At 39.9% G+C, this 20,252-nt stretch overlaps 2 protein-coding genes across 5 annotated transcripts in view; one reads left to right on the forward strand and one right to left on the reverse strand.

Moving 5' to 3' along the window:
- LOC100437637 (uncharacterized) overlaps positions 1-20,252 on the reverse strand; it is a 45,139-nt gene that overhangs the window by 22,885 nt on the left and 2,002 nt on the right. Inside the window, exon 2 of one of the 2 annotated variants that reach the window (XM_024248807.2) lies at positions 8,222-8,426. The exons of the other annotated variant lie outside the window; for it this stretch is intronic. Within the exon in view, the coding sequence (XP_024104575.1) occupies positions 8,270-8,426 (157 nt within the window). The 3' untranslated portion in view covers positions 8,222-8,269. Of the gene's footprint in view, positions 1-8,221; positions 8,427-20,252 lie in introns of those variants that run through there. 2 annotated transcript variants of the gene reach the window in all.
- On the forward strand, positions 9,749-18,446 carry ZSCAN16 (zinc finger and SCAN domain containing 16). Of its 3 annotated transcripts, none has more exons than XM_002816580.4 (4): positions 9,749-9,873; positions 10,600-11,017; positions 11,964-12,102; positions 14,616-18,446. In XM_002816580.4, the coding sequence occupies exons 2-4, from the start codon at positions 10,631-10,633 to the stop codon at positions 15,134-15,136; spliced, it is 1,047 nt and encodes a 348-aa protein (XP_002816626.2). In that variant the 5' UTR covers positions 9,749-9,873; positions 10,600-10,630; the 3' UTR covers positions 15,137-18,446. The 3 variants fall into 3 exon arrangements, with proteins under 3 accessions (XP_002816626.2, XP_054414546.1, XP_054414544.1); XM_054558571.2 differs by having other exon boundaries at positions 9,778-9,873; positions 10,535-11,017; XM_054558569.2 differs by having other exon boundaries at positions 9,781-9,873; positions 10,550-11,017.

Below are 20,252 nucleotides of genomic sequence, written 5' to 3' on the forward strand. Positions count from 1 at the left end.
CCTGCACAGAACTATTTCATGGCACTCATAGGGTACCTGCCACTGTTGACTTCCTTTCTCTCTTTCTATTTTTCTCTAGTCAACTTTGGGCCTTTCCTGGTGAACATATTCTTATCTTAGATCTCTTCTGTTGTTTACTGTGCTTGCTCATTGGATCATGATTATCATTCCTCCCTATTTTTCTCCATTCTTTTCTTCAATCATGCCTTCGAAGTTCAGTCCATCCTGTCTTCCATTACCATCCCCCAATTTCCTCCTCAAATGTTTTAAAACCATTTTGTTGGTATGTTTGAGCCATCCACTTCTAGTATATGTATTTTAGTTCCTGTATACCCCAGTGACATTTGAATGCTCTACTTTTTATTTCAAATTATGTTATCAGAATCAATAAAATAGAACTGATTCAAGGGCAGGAACTTACTGTAGATATGGAATCCCAAGAAAAGTTACCTGGCAAAATCAATGAAAGGCTTCTGAATGAGGAGAAACCCAAGAACATGAAGGATGGACAGAAATATATCAGAGAGCCGAGTGCCGTGGCTCACGCTTATAATCCCACCACTCCAGGTGGAGATGGGCGGATCACCTGAGGTCAGGAGTTTGAGACCAGACTAGCCAACATGGTGAAACCCCATCTCTACTAAAAATACAAAAATTAGCCAGGTGTGGCGGTGCAAGCCTGTAATCCCAGCTACTTGGGAGGCTGAGAGGAGAATCACTTGAACCTGGGAGCCTCAGGTTGCACTGAGCCAAGATCACGTCACTGCACTCCAGCCTGGGTGACAGAGCGAGACTCCGTCTTAAACAATCAAACAAAAAACAAAGAAATATATCAGAGAAACACAATCAACTGAGAGAAAATATACATGCGATGAATGTGGGAAAACATTCACTCAAAACTCAAGCCTCATTAGACATAAAATAATCTGTACCGGTAACACACCCTGTTCATGTAATGTATGTAGCAAAACTTTTACTCAGAGCTCACAACTTACTGACCATCAGAGAATACATAGCCAAATAAAACCCTATCAGCGTGATGAGTGTGAAAAAGTCTTTTATTACAGTTCATATCTTATTCAGCATTGAAGGACCCACACAGGAGAAACCTTTCCAATGTAGTGAGTGTGGGAAAGTCTTTCATCACAGCTCAGATGTTATTTGACACCAGAGAACTCACACGGAAAAGAAACCATACCAGTGTAATGATTGTGAGAAATCCTCTCTGAGTTCATATCTGAGACAACATCAGAGTTCATACTGAAGAGAAGCCATAGCAGTGTAGTGAGTGAGGGAAAAGCTTTAGCTAGTGCTTGGGCCTCTTCTGTCACCAGAAAATCCACAGTGGAAAGAAACCATATGAATGTAACAAGCATGGAAAGGCCTTCAGATACAGTTCAACTCTTATTGGACACCAGCAAATCCACGGTAGAGAGAAGCCCTATGAGTGTGATGTGTGTGGGAAAGCTTTCAGTAACAGCTCACATCTTTTGGGACACCGAAGAACCCACACTGGAGAAAAGCCCTGCAAATGTGATGCATATATGGAAAAGCTTTCAGGCGGAGCTCACACCTCATTTTACATGAGCAAATCCACACTGGAAAGAAGCCCCGGTGATGTCAAGTGTGGTGCAACATTGTTCATCTATACTCATTCCTGTGGAACATCAAAAAAGCACAACTAGAAAAAGATGCCACCAATACAGTGATGTAGGGAACTCTGCAATCACTATTGCAATTTCAGCAGTCATTTAAAAATACAGCCAGGCATGGTGGCTCATGCCTGTAATCCCAGCAGTTTTGGAGGTGAAGGTGGGGGATCACTTGAGACCAGGAGTTCAAGACCAGCCTGGGCAACATAGAAAAATTACATATAACAAAAAATTACATACAACATACAAAAAATTTAAAAATTAGCTGGACATAGTGGTGCATGCCTGTAGTTCCAGCTACTCAGGAGTCTAAGGCAGGAGGATTGCTTGAGCTCAGGAGTTCAAGGTCACAATGAGCTATAATTACACCACCATACTCCAGCATGAACAACAGAGCAAGACTCTGTCCCAGAAAAAAGGAAAGAAAATACATGTGAAGGCTGAAATGGGCAAGCACCTGCAGGCTTGCTAAACAAGGCTTTCTGATTCTCTGCCATTAGGCACATCACCTGATAAACTGGGACTCTGAAGGAGCTTATTCCATACTCTCAAACTTTTCTCTAAAGCAAGTGGCTCAGGAAATCTAAACATTCTATTAGATATATATTGGAGGTTTTAGCAATTACTACTGTTCTCTTTCCCCTTCGCTTTCTCTCCTCTTCTATTTGCTTTCTTTGAAGTTGGAGTAATAAACTTCTCTAAAGTGTGAAATTAGAATTAACATCTGATCTACATAAAAAAAGCCTTGTATTTTTTTAACTTGATAAAATACTATAGCTTTTTACTTACTTACCCTAAAAACACTGTGAAATACAAAAGCCATTTTGTAATATCAGAATGAATTATTATTTACACAGGTAGGATGGTTCAGTGAAGGTAAAATAAGGTTCATCACACAAATTCCCAGTAACGTTTCACATCTTAAAGATGGCAAACAGTCCAAATGGGCTGTATTTGGCCTGCACAGGCATTTCCCTCACAATGCAGTATTTTTAAAAATATTTAAAACTATTGCCATTATTTAAGAATCTGGAGATTTCATATAAAATCTAACTTTCCAGATACTCTTACAAAAATGCATGACGTGACTACACTAGACACCACATTCCCACATGGCAACAGTTGACGAGCTGATTCATTCTACTCTCATCTAGAACATAAAATACTAAAAATACTGCATTGTGGGGGAAATGCCTGTGCAGGCCAAATACAGCCCATTTGGCCTGTTTGCCATCTTTAAGATGTGAAAGGTTACTGGGAATTTGGGTGATGAATCTTGTTTTACCCTCACTGAACCATCCTACCTGTGTAAATAATAATTCATTCTAATAATTCATTCAAATTCATTCTACTCTCCAGTTGGACATGGTCCTCACTGCCACACAGCTTCTGTTGCCTTATACTGCCCCCTTCATTCACCCATTTAAACTGTGTGCCCTAAGGATTTCTTAGTGAGGCTTCAAGGACTCTAGATGCTTTACCACCCAAACAGCTTCACTTTCATTAGTTTTATATATTGGCCTTCCAATTAAATTTTTCTATGAAGAACAGGTTTTCTGCTAACAAATCTGAAGATTTAGATTAAAATTTTAAAATATATTCTTTGATCACCTGAAGTTAGAGGAAAGCCACTTCGAAATTTTATTTGGATAGAATTTGTAGGTAATCTACTGAAAGTCAACTATAATAGCTTCTAGCAGACTCCATAGAGACTACTTCTTTGGGTAAGATGCAAAACACATGAAGTGGGTCAACATTAAGTGTAATAGTGAAAAAACACTGGGCCAAAAGTAGGTATTAAACTGAGGAGAGAATCATTTACATTTGAAGCATTTAGTAATACGAGCAGTTGTGGGAAAATGGTAGGATGGGGCCAAAATGGGAAAGTGGAGAGGTAGGGGGAAAAAAAGCAGCTAAGAATAAGGGAAGGATGGGAATAAACTCTATGAGCAAAGGAAAGTGAAGAGAAATTGGGGGGAAAGGGAAAAAGTGGTTAAAAAGGACAAGGACATGACAAAAACAAACTGCAAAGAGGAAATGGAAGCCAAGCTAGTGAAAGCATAGTAAGGGAGAAAGCAGCAAACTCTAGAGAAATGTGAGATGGAAGCTGAAGGTCTCTGGAGGTTGGAGTACTTTATGTTCTTTTTATCACTGTCTTCAGAGTAATAATCAACCTTTTATTTCCATGCCATGTAGGCCAAATGCCTTATATGAAGGATCCTAACCCAAATCTAAGTTTACTACTATTCCTTGAGGGCCACTCAGGATCCTTGTCCTGTGTTAGTCTCTGAGTGTTGACATAGGATACCTCTCTTCTCTACCACTCTAGGCCCCAATTTGTTGAATCCTGCTCAGCCTAGATGTCACTTCAGCAAAAAGATTCTCCTGTGGAAAAAATATATGCTTGGCTTCTCCAAGAGGCATCCAGAGTGCTCCTTTGTGGGAAGAAGTTTGTCTATTCCCGCTCTCCACTCTGCAATAGTATTTTCTGAGATAATAATATCCATTCTAAGTTAAATAAATGATACATGCAAAAGGAAAAGCCCTTATAAACTATAGCAATAATAGCTGCCATTTGTTGAGCACTTACTGTGGTTCAGACATTGTACCAAGCACCTTGTATATTTAACGTAAACTTTCCAATTCTTCTTTTAGGTTCTATATATTTTCTTAAACAATGTATAGATATAAATTATTCTTATGAATAGTTTATAATAAAATGACAAGTTTTTATTACATTAAAATGTCAAGTAGCGGGCCGGGCTTGGTGTCTCACATCTGTAATCCCAGCACTTTGGGAGGCTGAGGCAGGCGGATCACGAGGTCAAGAGATTGATACCATCCTGGCCAACATGGTGAAACCCTGTTTGTACTAAAAATTCAAAAATCAGCTGGGCATGGTGGTGTGCGCCTGTAGTCCCAGCTACTCAGGAGGCTGAGGCAGGAGAATCGCTTGAGCCTGAGAGGAAGAGGCTGCAGAGAGCCAAGATAGCACCACCGCACTCCAGCCTGGCAAAAGAGCGAGACTCCGTCTCAAAAAAAAAAAAAAAAGTCAAGTAGCATTGCTGTGCTTGTGTTCTTTTCATCACTGAATATATTACATAATATAATCACTGAATATATTACATAATATAATCATAATAAAATATTTAAAATATTAAAAATTGAAAGAAAATGACAACAAACTCAACTGTATTTAGGTGATGAAAATAGAGTGATTTTCCCCTTTTTCTTCCAATTTCTGTATATTCCAAATGGAAAAGTTAGAAAGAATTCATCATACACATGTAAATGCTTTTGAAAAATTAAAATGCTACAGAATTATCTGAGTCCAGAGATTACTCTTTCATAACTTTTTCAATTATTGTCTTTAGGGTAGGGTTGGTTTATTTAGATTTTTCTACTTCTTAAATGAATGTTGGAACTAATATTTTTTTCCCAGAAAATCACTAATTTCATTGAGATTTTCAAAAATGTTAGCAGGCTACTTTCCTCTTCATCTGCTATTTGTGATTTATAATGTTTAAATGTTTTCTCTCAATTGGATTTACCATAGGCTTGTTGCTTTTATGGGCTTGTTAACAAAGATTTTATTTTTGTATTTATTTATTAATGTCACTATTTTTCTATTTTCTAATCCATTTTATTCTGCTTTTACTTTTATTTTTTTCTAACTTTTTCCTTGGGGGCAGAGGAGGCTTTCTCCTTTTTGTAATTCCTTGAGTTGGATGCTTAGTTCGTTTATTTTATTTCTTTTTTCTATAATGAAAGCAAGTGAGAATATATATCTACCAAGTACTGTTATTTTTTAAATAGTCCACTGTGGGGATTTGTGTGAGGCAGGGGTGAGAAGGTTGGGGGCTTTCTGTTTTTGTAGTTTTGGAAGATACAGGGGGAGGAGAGGAAGGTCCTGCTTGTCATATACCATACTGTATACTCAGGCCTTAATGAAGAGGTCAGAGAGGCTTTATCCTAGTACAAGAAGAATACACCTAAGCTGAGGATAGAGCCAGGATTTTAACAAGATCTGCAACAGTGATTGGGAGCCTCCTTTTGTCTGGTGTTCAGCCAGCACCAGACACGTTACCACAGCAGGTGCTCCAAGGTGCTAGCCAGTTGATTCTCTGAAGTTGAATGATGAGCCAGGGGCACGCTTGAAGAATATTCTGGGCTATTTAGGAAATTCAGGAAGGATGACCTGTGGCAGGTGTCATCCAGAAAGCAGGCTGGGCTTGTGCTTAAAAACCTGATGAGATAATTTAATTCAGCAAGATATTAAATAAAGAGGGCAAAATATACTGATAATACACTGTGCACTAAAGGGGAAGCAGGAAATTACTAAGCATTGTCTGGATTTTTTATCTGTTCAGTTGCCTATGAGGTACATGTTATGTCACAGTCAAGGGAAAAAGGGACTTTGTCTTTTGATCATGCACTTCTAATGGAAAGAAATGCAGGGGTTATCCTTTTTCTAAAATTTTCTTCCCAGAGTGGAGAGTGTTCTAAAGTATATTTGAAAATTATTTATATCTACACTTTCTAAATGTTCCACACAAATTTATTTGCTCACTTACATTTGCCCTTAAAAAGCACAGGGAAGTTGAATCTGATTTTCATCTTAAAGGAATTATACCCTTTTACAAGGCATAATTCCTTTAAGATGAAAGGTATATATCTACAAAAGGTATATATCTACGGAAGGATATACATTTCACAAAAAAATATTGTCAAACTAGATGCTGGGGACATTTATTCTTTCTAATAAATTTATGTGAATGCATTACTTATCTTTGACTTGTCAGGCAAAGAATTTCAGAGGAGGAAAATAGATATTGATGAAATTCTCCAAACAGGAAAATTTTTTTGTAGGTTGTGGAGAATAAATGGGGTTTTAAGAAAAATTATCTTTTCCCATTTATACCAGTAGCAAATCTTCATAAGAAACTGAAATGTTCCAGAAATATATAACGTATAAAATGCAGGTTCTCCTTAAGTTTACCCCCAACTGATACTCATAGTCAATTTTTTTTTTTTTTTTTTTTAAGACAGAGTCTCACTCTGTGACCAGGCTGGAGTGCAGTGGCATGATCTCGGCTCACTGCAACTTCTGCCTCCTGGGTTCAAGTGATTCTCCTGCCTCTGCCTCCTAAGTAGCTGGGACTAACAGGCACATGCCACCATGCCCAGCTAATTTTTGTATTTTTAGTAGAGATGGGCTTTCACCATGTTGGCCAGGATGGTCTTGATCTCTTGACCTCGTGATCCACCTGCCTCGGCCTCCCAAAGTGCTAGGATTACAGGTGTGAGCCACCGTGCCCGGCCAACATTTTTAAGATAATAATTTTCACAAAAACAATCATACCATATGTTTTGTAACTTTTTATTTTACTCAATATACCTTTAGCATCTCTTAGTTTCTAAAAACTGGGTGGTATTTTAATGAATAGACATATAGAAATTTAAATTCCAAATGTTAGGCATTCGAGTTTCCAAATTTAAATAAACAGTGCTTCTTTGTACATATGTTCAAACATTTATGTAAGCATTTCTATATAGATAATTCCAAGAAGCTAAGTTGTTGTATCAAGGGGTATGGACAACTTCTTACCTTCTAAATAAGTTTAACCTTCTAAAAATGTACAACTAAGTATGCCTGTATATCCACACACCTCCTAACACTGAATATTATAAATCGTTTGTCTTTAGCAATCTTAAAAATCTTTCTTGTTTTGTTTAAATTCTTATTAGTGAACCTTTTCATATTCATTATTCTTAATTTTGTGTTCTATAAATGTCACGTGAGTCTGTGTGAAGAGAGTGCACCAACAGGCTTTGTGTGAGCAACAAGGCTGTTTATTTCACTTGGGTGCAAGTGGGCTGAGTCCAAAAAGAGAGTCAGCAAAGGGAGATAGGGGTGGGGCAGTTTTATAGGATTTGGGTAGGTAGTGGAAAATTACAGTTAAAGGTGGTTATCTCTTGTGGGCAGGGGCGGGGGTCACAAGGTGCAGGGTAGGGAAATCATGAGACTCACTGTCGGGGGCAGGGGGAATGTCACAAGGTCGATTGATTAGTTGGGGTGGGGCAGGAACAAATCTCAATGATGGAATGCCATCTTTTGTGGTTCTTCAGTTGCTCCAGGTCATCTGGATGTGTACGTGGCGGTCACAGGGGCTATGATGGCTTAGTATCATATTGTCAGAGGCCTGACAATAAATGCATGCAGGTTAAGTACTTTGTCTATTTTTCTATTGGCTTGTTCATATTTTTATTTTTTGGTAAGATAAAAGGTCTTTGTATATCAGGAAAATCAGCTGTGTGTTTTAGATGTGTGGCATATTTTACTTTTAGTTTATATTTTATTTTTACTTTTTTCATTCAAATATTTCAATTTTACAAGGCCAGTTTCATTTATCTTTTCCTCCATGGCCTTTTCAGTTTTATGTCTTTAGGGGTTTGTGTTATTCTTAAAAAGGCCCTTCCCACTCCAGCTTTCCAACCTGTCTCCCTGCTTCTGCCCTTGCCCAACCCCTTCGCATTCAAGTCTACTGTTAACATAGCAGCCAAAATAATAATTTCAATACCCAAGTTTAATCATGTTACTTCTCTACTCAGAAATCTCAAATGAGCCATGCTGGGTAGCTCACACCTGTAGTTCCAGCTACGCAGGAGGCTGAGGCGAGAGGATCACTTGAGCCCAGGAGTTTCAGGCTGCAGTGAGCTATGATCGCACCACTCACTGCACTCCAGTCTGGGTGACAGAGTGAGACCCATCTCCTAAAACAAAGGAAAAGGAAAGAAAAGAGAAAAGAAGATAAACTGAGTAGTTTATCATTTTATCATTTTAGAGTAAAAATACCCTTGCACTCACCCCAGGCTCTCACTATCTCTCCACCCAATGCTCTTTTGCTCACTCAGCTCCAGAAAAACAAGCATCCTTCCTTTGCCCAAAATACTTAAAACACACTCCACGCCAGGCTTTTGCATTTGTTATCCCTCTCCCTGAAACATCTTTATCCCTGATGGCCCATTCCCTCAGCTCCCTCAATCTTTGCTCAAATGTCAATTTCCTAGTCAGGTCCTCCATGAATATCCTATTTAAATTGCATCACTTCATTCTCACCCCAAATTCCCTGTTTCCTTTATTTTCTCCTTAGAACTGATATCCACCGTCTATACACTATATATATTTTTTGGTTTATTGCCTGCCTCCCCACCACACACACACACACACACACAAGATTATAAATTCCATGAAAGGAAGGGCATTGTTTTGCTCAAAATTAGTTCCAGCTTCCACAACAGTGCCTGGCATAGTAAATAAATCAATATTTGTGTAAGAAAGGGGAAGAGGGAGGAAAGAACTAAAAGCGTTTTTCACCCATCAGTTTGGCAAAGATCAAAATATTTTATAACACTGTGTTGACAAGTATAGGTAAATAAGAATATTGCTAGTAGATTGTATGATTGGTGATTTGGCATTAACAAAAGTACAAATTTCCCTATTCTATGCTGTAGTTCCCTTTCTAGACATACAGACTATGGATATATCCTTACACATGAAAAATGATGTGAGTTCACAGTAAGTTATTGCAGCAATGTTTGAAAAAGAAGAATTGGAAACAACCTCATGACCACCAATGGGGTAGTTATTAATAAATCATAGAACATAATACACAGTTGAATACCGTGCAATTGTTTAAAAAAGAGCAAGATCAAGCAAACACTTATGTACAGCCTTTACCAAGATCACTTGGTAAAAAGAAAAATAAGAAAGGTACAGAAATGCTACTATTTGTGCAGAGGGGAAAAAGCGCGGGCAATCTATAACGGTGTAATGTATCTACGGAAGGATATACAAGTCACGAAAAATATTATCAAACTAGACGCTGGGGGACATTTACTCTTTTTAATAAACGTATGTGAATGCATTACTTATCCATATTACTTAATTAAACCGAAAAACGTTTTAAAGAAGTACAAATAAGACTTGCTCGCAGGTCCCGCAGTCCCACCAATATGAGGCGTAGAAGCCGGGTCCTCCACTGGCTAAGGCCGAGGAGGCAAGCCCTGAAGCTGCCACAGAGGCGAAGCTTCCTAGAGCGGCCCGGAAGTGCCCGGCTGAAGCGGCCGGGCGCCTATTGGTGTCTCTGAGTCTAGTCTTTGTTCGGGGCTGTCCAAAGGGGGACGCTAGCTGTTGCACCTGTTCCTCCCTGCGCGTAAGGTGAGTGTCTCCCGGCTCCCAGGTGGAGAAAAGGGGACAAGGCGCAGCTGTGGTCAGCAGCAACACCCTACCCACACCTCCCTGTCGCGGGCAGAGTGTAACACTCCTGTCCCTCCCTCCGTCCCCCAACAGATCTACAGGAGAGGAGTTGGCCCAACCTTCCCGGAGAGGATGGGTGGAAGGGGGACACTGGTTGCGGGTTCCTTTGCAGAGGCATCTGTCTGATCCCCTTCCAGGGTTGGCACACATATCCTATAACCAGTGAATCCTGGGGGCACCAGCTAGCCCGTGCATCTCATGGTAACAGAATGAAGAGCCTTTTAACAAAGCAGTTAATAATACTTGGCGTTTATTTAGTGCTTACTAGTGCCCGCTGCCATGCCAGGGACGTTGCATACGTTCTCATGTAATCTGTATATCAACCCTGTAACACACATGAGAATTGTACCTGAGGATCTGTAGTTCTAGTCCAGATAAATAACTTCCTCTAAGTTACACAATAGAACACAGATTCAAATCATATCCCTGCGTCACTGTTTTTTGTTTTGTTTTGTTTTGTTTCAGCTTCCTATAAGACTGTTTTCTCTGACTTCTGGTGGCTTGGCTTCATTATGATGTGTTTATGTTCACAGAAATTTTTGTAATTTCTTTATGGTAACAGCTTTTTATGCCTTAGGAGTGTCTCTGAGGCAGGATTCTAAGAGATTCTCTTTGACTCAATCCCAGATAGAGGATAAATCTCCTGACAAAGCCCAGAATGACCACAGCCCTGGAACCTGAGGACCAAAAAGGACTTCTGGTAATTAAAGCAGAGGACCATTACTGGGGACAGGATTCCAGCTCACAAAAGTGCAGTCCTCACAGGAGGGAACTCTATAGACAGCACTTCAGGAAGCTCTGCTATCAGGATGCACCTGGACCCCGTGAAGCTCTTACCCAGCTGTGGGAGCTCTGCCGTCAGTGGCTGAGGCCAGAATGCCACACCAAGGAGCAGATTTTAGACCTGCTGGTGCTAGAACAGTTCCTGAGCATTCTTCCTAAAGACCTGCAAGCATGGGTGCATGCACACCATCCAGAGACTGGAGAGGAGGCAGTGACTGTGCTGGAGGATCTGGAGAGAGAGCTTGATGAACCTGGAAAGCAGGTGTGAAGGGGCAGTCATCTGGCTGTGAGTGATCAGGGGATATGGACGGAGCCAAAGCAAAAGGCATATGAAAGAACATCTGAAAATATTTATCCTCTAAAGAACAAGGCATAGGAAGGGACCTGACTACCTAGGTCAAATAATTAAAGTGTGGCTGGGTAAAGAGAGAAGAGTCACTAGACTGATTCTATGCCTGTTTGGAAGGCTAGGATCAGTGGGAAGTTACCAAAAGGCAATCAGGTATCAGAGGAAAAGAAATAATTTTCTGCCGTTCATAGATACCCATAAATAAAATAGGCTACCCCATAAGAAACTCTCTTTCCATATAGGTATTCAAGCGGAGATTCAAGTAGATGTCAAGGATATTGCAGAATAGGACTGTCCAACAGAAATATAATGCAAGCTGTATATGTATTTAAATTTTCTAGTAGTCACATTAAAAAAAACAAAAACAGGTGAAATATATTTTATTTAACCCACAATATTTAATCATGTAATCAATATTTTTAATGATACTTGTGTTTTAAATTTTCAAAATTTGGTACGTATCTTACATTTAGCTTATCTCATTTGTACTAGCCATATTTTAAGTACTCAGTAACCACATTTTGCTAGTGACTACCATATCGGATAGCATGGTTATAGAAGAAATGCTCCCATTTGCTGGAAGTTGGGCTAGATGATTTTTAAGCTACCTTCCAAATCCCAGTGCGCCGATCCTGGACTTCTGCAGATCAATGAAAGAAGAGACATTGAATTTTACTCTCTAGTGTCCTGAATTGTAGAAATTAGCCTCTGTTCCTTTTCCTAGCCATTATTGCCATTTACAATGAAATGAGAATTTGTCCCCCCTTTCTATGTCCCTGGAAGATGTTTCATTTGATTGTTTTATCTGAAGTTACTTAAGTTTCCATAAAATTCACCTTACACACCTCATTTTCCCTAGGTCTCAGGCAATTCAGAAAGAGAGGACATACTCATGGACAAGTTGGCCCCCTTGGGAAGGCCATATGAATCACTGACTGTCCAGTTCCATCCCAAGAAGACCCAGCTGGAGCAGGAAGCTGGGATACCACTAAGGAATGGTAAGCAGGAACAGTTCTGAGTGTATGAGGGCAGAGGTGCTTCCTTAGGTTAGAGGAAAACTTTCTCACTTTCATCTTCTCCTTTTAAAGATTTCCTGCTTGTCCTCCACCTCACTATGGATAATTTTATCCTCTTCTTACCCTTGCTCCATGATGGAGTTATATTTTAGTTTCTCACTAGACAAAAAAGCTGTTATTTGGCCCAAGGGATGAGGATGGAGTTTATTTAATATCCTTATAATTCTGTTGTTATCTAATGATTCTAGTTTCAAATCCCCCTAAATTTCCATTTTGAGACAGGAGAACTTATGGTACCCTGTATTAGTCAGCGAGGCCTGCCATAGAGAATACCATAGACTTATGGGTGGCTTAACAGAAATTTATTTTCTCACAGTTCTGGAGGCTGGAAGTCCAAGATGAAGATGCTTACAGGGTTAGTTTCTAGTAAGGCTACTCTCCTTGGCTTGCAGACTTCTTGCTGTGTCTTCACATGGCCTTTCTCTGTACACACACACTCCTGGTGTCTCTTCCTCTTGTAAGGACACTAGTACTATTGGATGAGGGTCCTACCCTTATGACCTCATTCAACCTTAATTACTTCATTAAAGCCCTATTGTCATATACAGTAATGTTTGAAAGGGGTTAGGGCTTCAATGTATGAATTTGTGGAGGAAGACAAGTCAATCTATAACACATTCCCATGATGAAAGAAGTAGGGAAGAGAGACAATGATCAGTCAATACAGCAAAGTTTCTTGTTTTTATCTGCATGTCAAATTAATTGGGTTTTGTCCCCCATCCCAGCTCCCTAATTACAAACTAGGGTGTCTAGTGTATCCCCAGGCTACATTAAAAAGCAGGTGAATTTTAAATTCCAGTTTGTCCAAACCCTACCTTTTTCAGTGCTCACCACCGCCCTTTCTCTAGAGGTTCTCATGTCTAATAATGCCTCTCCGGGTAGTTCCTTATACTCCAGCCTATTTTGTATTCTTACTACTTAAGTTTTACCAATATAGTTCTCCCATTCTGTAGGATCCCTACCAGATGATTTGTCTAATCTGAAAAATTATTTTGAGCTAAGATGTTCCTAGCTGCTATCTGGAAAGGATGACATTTAATTATATGTAATGTAAAGAAGCCTTTCAGTGCTTTAACTCTAGGAGTGGAGTGCTGGTTACTGTTTGGCTTTAGAAGTGATGTTAAGAACTTCCTACTGTTCTTTTTTATTTTTATTTTATTTTATTTTTTTTAGAGGAGAGGTCTCACTGTGTTTCCCAGGCTTGTCTCAAACTTCTGGGCTCAAGTGATCCACCCACCTTAGCTTCCCAAAGTGCTAGAATTATAAGCGTGAGCCACTGTGCCTGGCTCAACCTGTCTTTTGATTCATTAATCTTTCATTGAGCATTTACTAAATATCAGCTATATGCCAGGCACTATACTAAATGTAAGGAATCCAAAGGTAAGACACTTATATTATTTCTCTTCAAGAAGCAGGAGAGTGAGCACTTACAATAGTGTAATAATTACCATACTAGAAATACACCGTGAACTACGAAGAGGATAGCTATCCCTGAGGTGCGCCTGCAAAAGTATCACAGAGTAGGCTTGCTTGAGCTGAGGTCAGGTGGGAGCTGAAAGGGGGTGACATTTTAGGCAAAGAAACAGTGAAAAAAAATAGCATCAGAGAATAACATTCTAAGAATGGCAACTGCTCTGAGTTTGATTCTGATAAGGAGTCGTCTGTGGGAGGGAAAATCAGCAATCTGTGTTTTAATAAACGATCCAGCTGATTCTGATGCACAATAAGGTTAGAAACCACCAAGCTAGGATTTAGACAGGAGGTGATGACAGCAAGGACATCAGTTTCAGGAAAAAATATTTTACCCAGCATATACACTGACTATCCATTGTCATTTCCTATTCCTTTTCATTCCTCTATTTACCCTGACCTGCATGTTGTTACGCTTCCTGCTTCCAGCTAATTATTATCCTCCAAACACACTCCCCTCCTTGGATGGTTCCTATTCACTATATTCCTCTCAGACCCCAAATCCGATTATCCTCTCCATTCACTTTTACTTGATTTTACTTGCCACCTATGTTTCAGGCCCCTGCATGTTTCTCCCAAACTTTTACCTCCCTCCCCATCTCTGTTCTCCAGTCTCTCTAATTATCCTTGGCATATCTATAGTCCCCTCATTTATCCTTCTTCCCTTACACAGTATTGCTAGCTTATCTCTTGAGCTCTATTTTTGCCTTTTCTTCTCTTAATCTACTCTCAAACAGCTTGTTCTGCTAATATCTTCCTCACTTCTTAATTTCTTCCTTACATTGTGACTCTGTGCTATGATGATACCAAAAATAAGATGGTACCAAATATTTGATATGTGTGTTGTATGTGACTTCTCATTATTTTATAACACATTTATAACATTTACATGTTATTTCTTCCATAGGCTGTTTGCTTCTCAAACATAGAATAGGACCCATTTGTGTACTGTTTGTTTGTTACAGGTGATAAAACTAGGACTAAGAATGAAGAGTTGTTCCAGAAGGAAGATATGCCCAAAGACAAGGAATTCCTTGGGGAGATAAATGACAGACTGAACAAAGATACTCCTCAGCATCCTAAGTCCAAAGATATTATTGAAAATGAGGGCAGATCAGAATGGCAACAGAGGGAAAGAAGACGATATAAATGTGATGAATGTGGGAAAAGTTTCAGTCATAGCTCAGACCTTAGTAAACACAGGAGAACTCACACTGGAGAGAAGCCCTATAAATGTGATGAGTGTGGAAAAGCCTTCATTCAGCGCTCACATCTCATTGGACATCATAGAGTACACACGGGAGTAAAACCCTATAAATGTAAAGAATGTGGGAAAGATTTCAGTGGGCGCACAGGTCTTATTCAGCATCAGAGAATCCACACAGGTGAAAAACCCTATGAATGTGATGAGTGTGGAAGGCCTTTCCGAGTAAGTTCAGCTCTTATTAGACATCAAAGAATTCATGCCACAAATAAACTCTACTAATGTAGTAGTAATATCAAAAGTTCTTTAGACACTCAGGCCTAACTAGTTATCAAAGAATCTATTTTAGAAACCTTGAGTTTCCTCAATGTGGTCAAAGCTTCAGTCATCATTAAACTTCTCTGGACCAAAGAATCTACCTGAGTAAAATATCCTTTTATTTCACATTAGTTCAGTTTTGAGGGGGAATCAAGAATTCTTTCAGAAAGCCTTGTCCACTGACAACACTGCTCACCTGCAGCCCAAGATCAATGGTTCCTGGATGAAAGACAGTGAATTAATTCTGTCTCTGCTCTAGGTCCTTTTTAGTTGACCATTCAGTGTCTGACTTTAGGCAAGACAAGACATACACATTTTTCTCTGCCTTCATTTCCCCTTCTGTAAAGTACAGATGATAATAGAGGCTCACCAGGTATGTTTTGACAAGTTAAAACTGATGAAAACTACTTTTGAGGTTAAGATATAAAACAATGCTAATTATTTGTTTTCCATCATTACTCATATAATAGTCTAAACATCCCTTTTTTATCTTAAAATGGGGAGTATGATTATTTTTTGGAAATTTTTGTTTGCCAATGATAAAGAATAAGCCATCAGAAGACAGGAGGCCAGCCTGGTCAACACAGCGAGACCCCACCTCTACAGAAACTTAAGAAAAATTAGCCAGGCATGGTGGCACACACCTGTAGTTCCACCCAACTATTTAGGCGGCTGAGGTGGGAAGATCACTTGAACCCAGGAGTTCAAGGCTGTCGTGAGATGTGATCGCACCACTGCACCCCAGCCTAGGCAACAGCAAGACCTTATCTCAAAAAGAAGAAAAAAAGGAGGCTGAGGAAAACAAAATGGAGAAGGAGGTAGTCTGTGATCATTAGGAGCTGCTGGGGAGAGGAAGGGATCTATAACTAGATATAACTTCTTTTCTGGATTTCAGGTTATTTTAAACTGAGGGAGATAGGAAGGGGTTGGTCTAACTTGGTCCAGTTTGTCCAGATTGGTGGCCAGTACCCACATTAACTCAAATAAAATGGAAAATTCAGTTCCTCACATTTCAAGTGCTCATAGCTACATGTTAGTGGCCACTATATTGGACAGCACAGATATACACCTTTTTTTTCTTCTTTTTTTCGCCCAGGCTGGAATGATCCTCTGTTCACTGCAACCTCCACCTCCCGGGTTCAAGCGATTCTCCTGCCTCAGCCTCCTGAGTAGCTGAGATTACAGGCATGCACCACCATGCCTGGCTAATTTTTGTATTTTTATCAGGATTTTGCCATGTCGGCCAGGCTGGTCTCAAACTCAAGTGATCCGCCCGCCTCATCCTCCCAAAGTGCTGGGATTAAAGGTGTGAGCCACCACACCTGGCCACATCTCTAATTTGAGAATCTTACAGCATGACAGGAATTGTGGCCATAGGCCTTGCACATTCAAATTCACACCACCAATCAAACTGCCAAGAGCAGAGCTCTGGTTCTTTACTTAGTTCTAGGAATAACGATCACCAAAACAATCAGGAAAGAAGTGATCTAATCTCTTCAAATCTCTTGTTTTCAATTAAGATATTTCAATTGAAGATATCTATTAAGAACACCTGCTTTATCATTGTGTTTAAGATCAGGAAAACTATAAGAATCATTTTTATGTCTATAATTATAGGAAGATGAATCTTTTAAAAATAATAATAAAGAAAGAAAGAGTCTTGCTCCATTGTCCAGGTTGGAGTACAGTGGCACAATCATACCTCACTGCAGCCTTGAACTCCTGGGCTCCAGCGATCCTCCCACCTCAGCTTTCCAAGTAGCTGGGACTACGAGTACACACCACCATGTCTGGAATTTTTTTTTTTTTTGAGATAGGGTCTGACTATGTTACTCAGGCTAGTATCGAATTCCTGGCCTCAAACAATCCTCCCATCCTCCTCCCAAAGTGCTGGGATTACAGGCATGAGCCACCATGCCCAGCCAAGAAAATGAATCTTAAGGTATTTCTCATAATGCCCTAAAGATAAACTGAGCTTTTATGTCCCTTTAACATAATGGTCCTTTAAAAAAAATGTATATTTACTTTGAATATCTTACATCAACACATTTTTTAAATGTCAGGTTTCACACGAATACTTGTTTTATGACTTACTATAATTACCTGAGCAATATTTCAAAGTATTTGAAACAGTCAAAGAAAGGATTTTCTTTAATGGTCATGAAGAGAAAAGTAAAGTACGAAATATTTAGTATTAGTATTAGAAACATCCTTATTTTAAAAATAAAGTTAGGTGCTTTCTGAATAATGGCTTTTCCCCTTTTACCTTTAGTCTTTCTGAGAAACACTACAATGCTTAGAAACCATTCAGAGTCTTTAAAGTGGAAACTCATGTTTCTGATCCTTGAATTTAGGGAGGCTTCTGCAATGCTAAGAAAGACGATTTTGGCTACCCCAAGATTAGGTTTCCTAAAATTGGTAAACACATGACACACTGATTTTCCTTTATCCTCTGTATCAGCAGTCCCCAACCTTTCTGGAACCAGGGACTGGTCTCGTGAAAGACAATTTTTCCAGGGATAGGGAAGGGGGTATGGTTTCATTTATCATTAGATTCTCATAAGGAAAGCGCAACCTAGATCCCTCGCATGTGCAGTTCACGATAGGGTTTGCGATCCTGTGAGAATCTAATCCCACTGCTCATCTGACAGGAGGTAAAGCTCAGCTTTGCTTGCTCACTGGCCCCTCACCTCCTGCTTTCCTGGCCACGGTAGGGACCTGGGGACTCTTGCTATATATGACAGAACATTCCATTCAGCTAGTAGTTTTGAATACCTATTATGTACAAAGAACTGTTCTAGTCTTAGAGTCCTGCACCCTTAAAGGCTGAGGGAAGAGTAGTCTGGAGCACTACAACCCTGTACCCTTCTTAGGTTTTATGTTGATTCCAAATTGCCACCACAGTGCCCACCACAGGTTTGGTCTAATGTTAACCAGAAGGGTAATGGTAAGAGTCAGGGAGGGACAGAAAGACATGGGGCCAGAGACAGCCTAGAATGATGTAGGTAAGAGAAGAACAGTCAGTGGGATCTAGGATAACTGCAGGCAAAAGGCGAAAGAGGCATGAGGTCAAAGAAAATCTAAGTAGTTGCTGGTACTCTGGAGATGCAGGCAGTGTCTTAGTAAGCATGTAGAAACCCACAGAAGAAACTGGTGGGAGTGCAACTAGTTGGAAAAAACACAGCTCAATCACAGCCACACTTCTTGGAAGAGGAGGTGTAATCTGTTGGACACTGTATCAGTTCTAGCAGAGGGCTATCCTGAATGGACAGCACCTGGTCTGAAAAAAACAATACAAAACAAAACAAAAAAACCCTGAACATGGAAAGCAGTTCCTCAGAGAGTTGTGTCAAAAGCAAATGTGTTATTGTTCTTCATATCTTTTTGGAGGGTTTTTTTTTTTTCTGAGGGAGGAGGCAAGAATTTATATTTTGTAGTTTCATGGACTAACAAGACAGTAATTACAACAGACAGCTATAGGGAATATGGGGGACAGCTCTCTCAGACACAGATGGGTTGGTAGTGAACTGGCAATTCTAAGGGTGTCAACAGGTATGAATGGAAGAAATAGATGAGTGTTGAAGGAGGGTCTATAGGAGGTATCAGTGGGTATTGATGAAGAGGGGGAAAATGAGGAGAAAGGGATGAAAAGATAATTTGATGAAAAGAGAAAAGGATGAAAAGAGGAACAACTATAAAACAAGGGATGGAGATAGGAAAGACAAGTGATTCTAATATATTGGCATCAATTGTTGTTGGAGACAGTGGATCATATGATACAAGCCATATAAAGGTAAAAAGACCAGCTCCTGATCCCAAGGTGCTTTGAGTCTTACGTGTATAGCACACACTATATTATCTTTATTAAATCGTCTACATTCTTATCTTGAGCATGAAATTATTTTATTATAGTCTGATCACAAAATCCATCAACAGTGGAAACAAATGGAAACTGAAATGCTTCAAAACAACCTGTTTTTCCCATCGTAATATCACAAGGGAGTTAGGCTGAGGTTTTAAAAGAGTAGGTATCTCAGTCTTTCTTACTCAGATCCTCTAGAGCAAGGTTTCTCAACCTTGAGACACTATTTCTATTGACATTCTGGGCCAGACAATTCTTTGATGTCCTCTGCACTGTAGGATGTTTAGCAGTATCCTTGGCCTCTACCCACTAGATGTCACTAGCACTTCCCACTTGTGATATCCAAAAATGTCTCCAGGCAATTTGGTGGGCAGGCTGAGTGAGGCAAATGTCCCCTGAGAGGCAAAATCACCCCTAGTTGAGAACCCCTGCTCTATAGGAAAATAATCAGATTTCTACAACTGTTCCACATCATACACAATAAACTTCTACTTAGAAATGCTACATGTGACCACGCACAGTGGCTCACGCCTGTAATCCCAGCACTTTGGGAGGCCGAGGTGGGTGGATCATCTGAGGTCGGGAGTTCCAGACCATCCTGACCATCCTGGTCAGGGTCTCTACTAACAATACAAAATTAGCCAGGCATGGTGGCGCATGCCTGTAATCCCAGCTACTCAGGAAGCTGAGGCAGGAGAATCGCTTGAACCCGGGAGGCGGAGGTTGTGGTGAGCCGAGATCATCGTGCCATTGCACTCCAGCCTGGGCAACAAGAGCAGAAACTCCATCTCAAAAAAAAAACAAGAAAGAAAGAAAGAAATGCTACATGTGACCAGCACTACTGGACCCTTTTCCTACCCCAGAAAATTATTCCCAACATACCTAAAATCTATGCAGCAATGATGCTAAAAAGTAGTCTACTTTAGAAAGCCTTACCTCATTTACCAGTGAGGACTAGTAATGTGACTTAAATGTGACTTGCATAAAGAGCTTACACTGCATTTTTGCAGACCTTCCCCTTCCCTCCTTGCCACACTTCTGGTGCAATTTTCTTCTTTGCCCCTTGACCCAATCATGAATACAGACATTTTATCCTTGATCTAAATCTGTGCTGTCCAGTGCAGTAGCCACAAGGTACATTCAGCTCTGCAACTGAGGAACTAAATTTTTAATTTTAATTAAACTTTAAAACTCATAATTCACTAGATAACTTTTAAG

This window comes from Pongo abelii, chromosome 5 (genome assembly GCF_028885655.2).
Source record: "Pongo abelii isolate AG06213 chromosome 5, NHGRI_mPonAbe1-v2.0_pri, whole genome shotgun sequence".
In the NCBI taxonomy this organism is placed as follows: Eukaryota; Metazoa; Chordata; class Mammalia; order Primates; family Hominidae; genus Pongo; species Pongo abelii.

What these genes read in the sequence shown, in the direction of transcription:
- ZSCAN16 (XM_002816580.4), top strand. Translation starts at nt 10,631, where the DNA reads ATGACCACAGCCCTGGAACCTGAGGACCAAAAAGGACTTCTGGTAATT. An exon ending in TTGATGAACCTGGAAAGCAG is followed by an intron (nt 11,018 to 11,963) that starts GTGTGAAGGGGC and finishes CATTTTCCCTAG; the next exon opens with GTCTCAGGCAATTCAGAAAG. An exon ending in TGGGATACCACTAAGGAATG is followed by an intron (nt 12,103 to 14,615) that starts GTAAGCAGGAAC and finishes TGTTTGTTACAG; the next exon opens with GTGATAAAACTAGGACTAAG.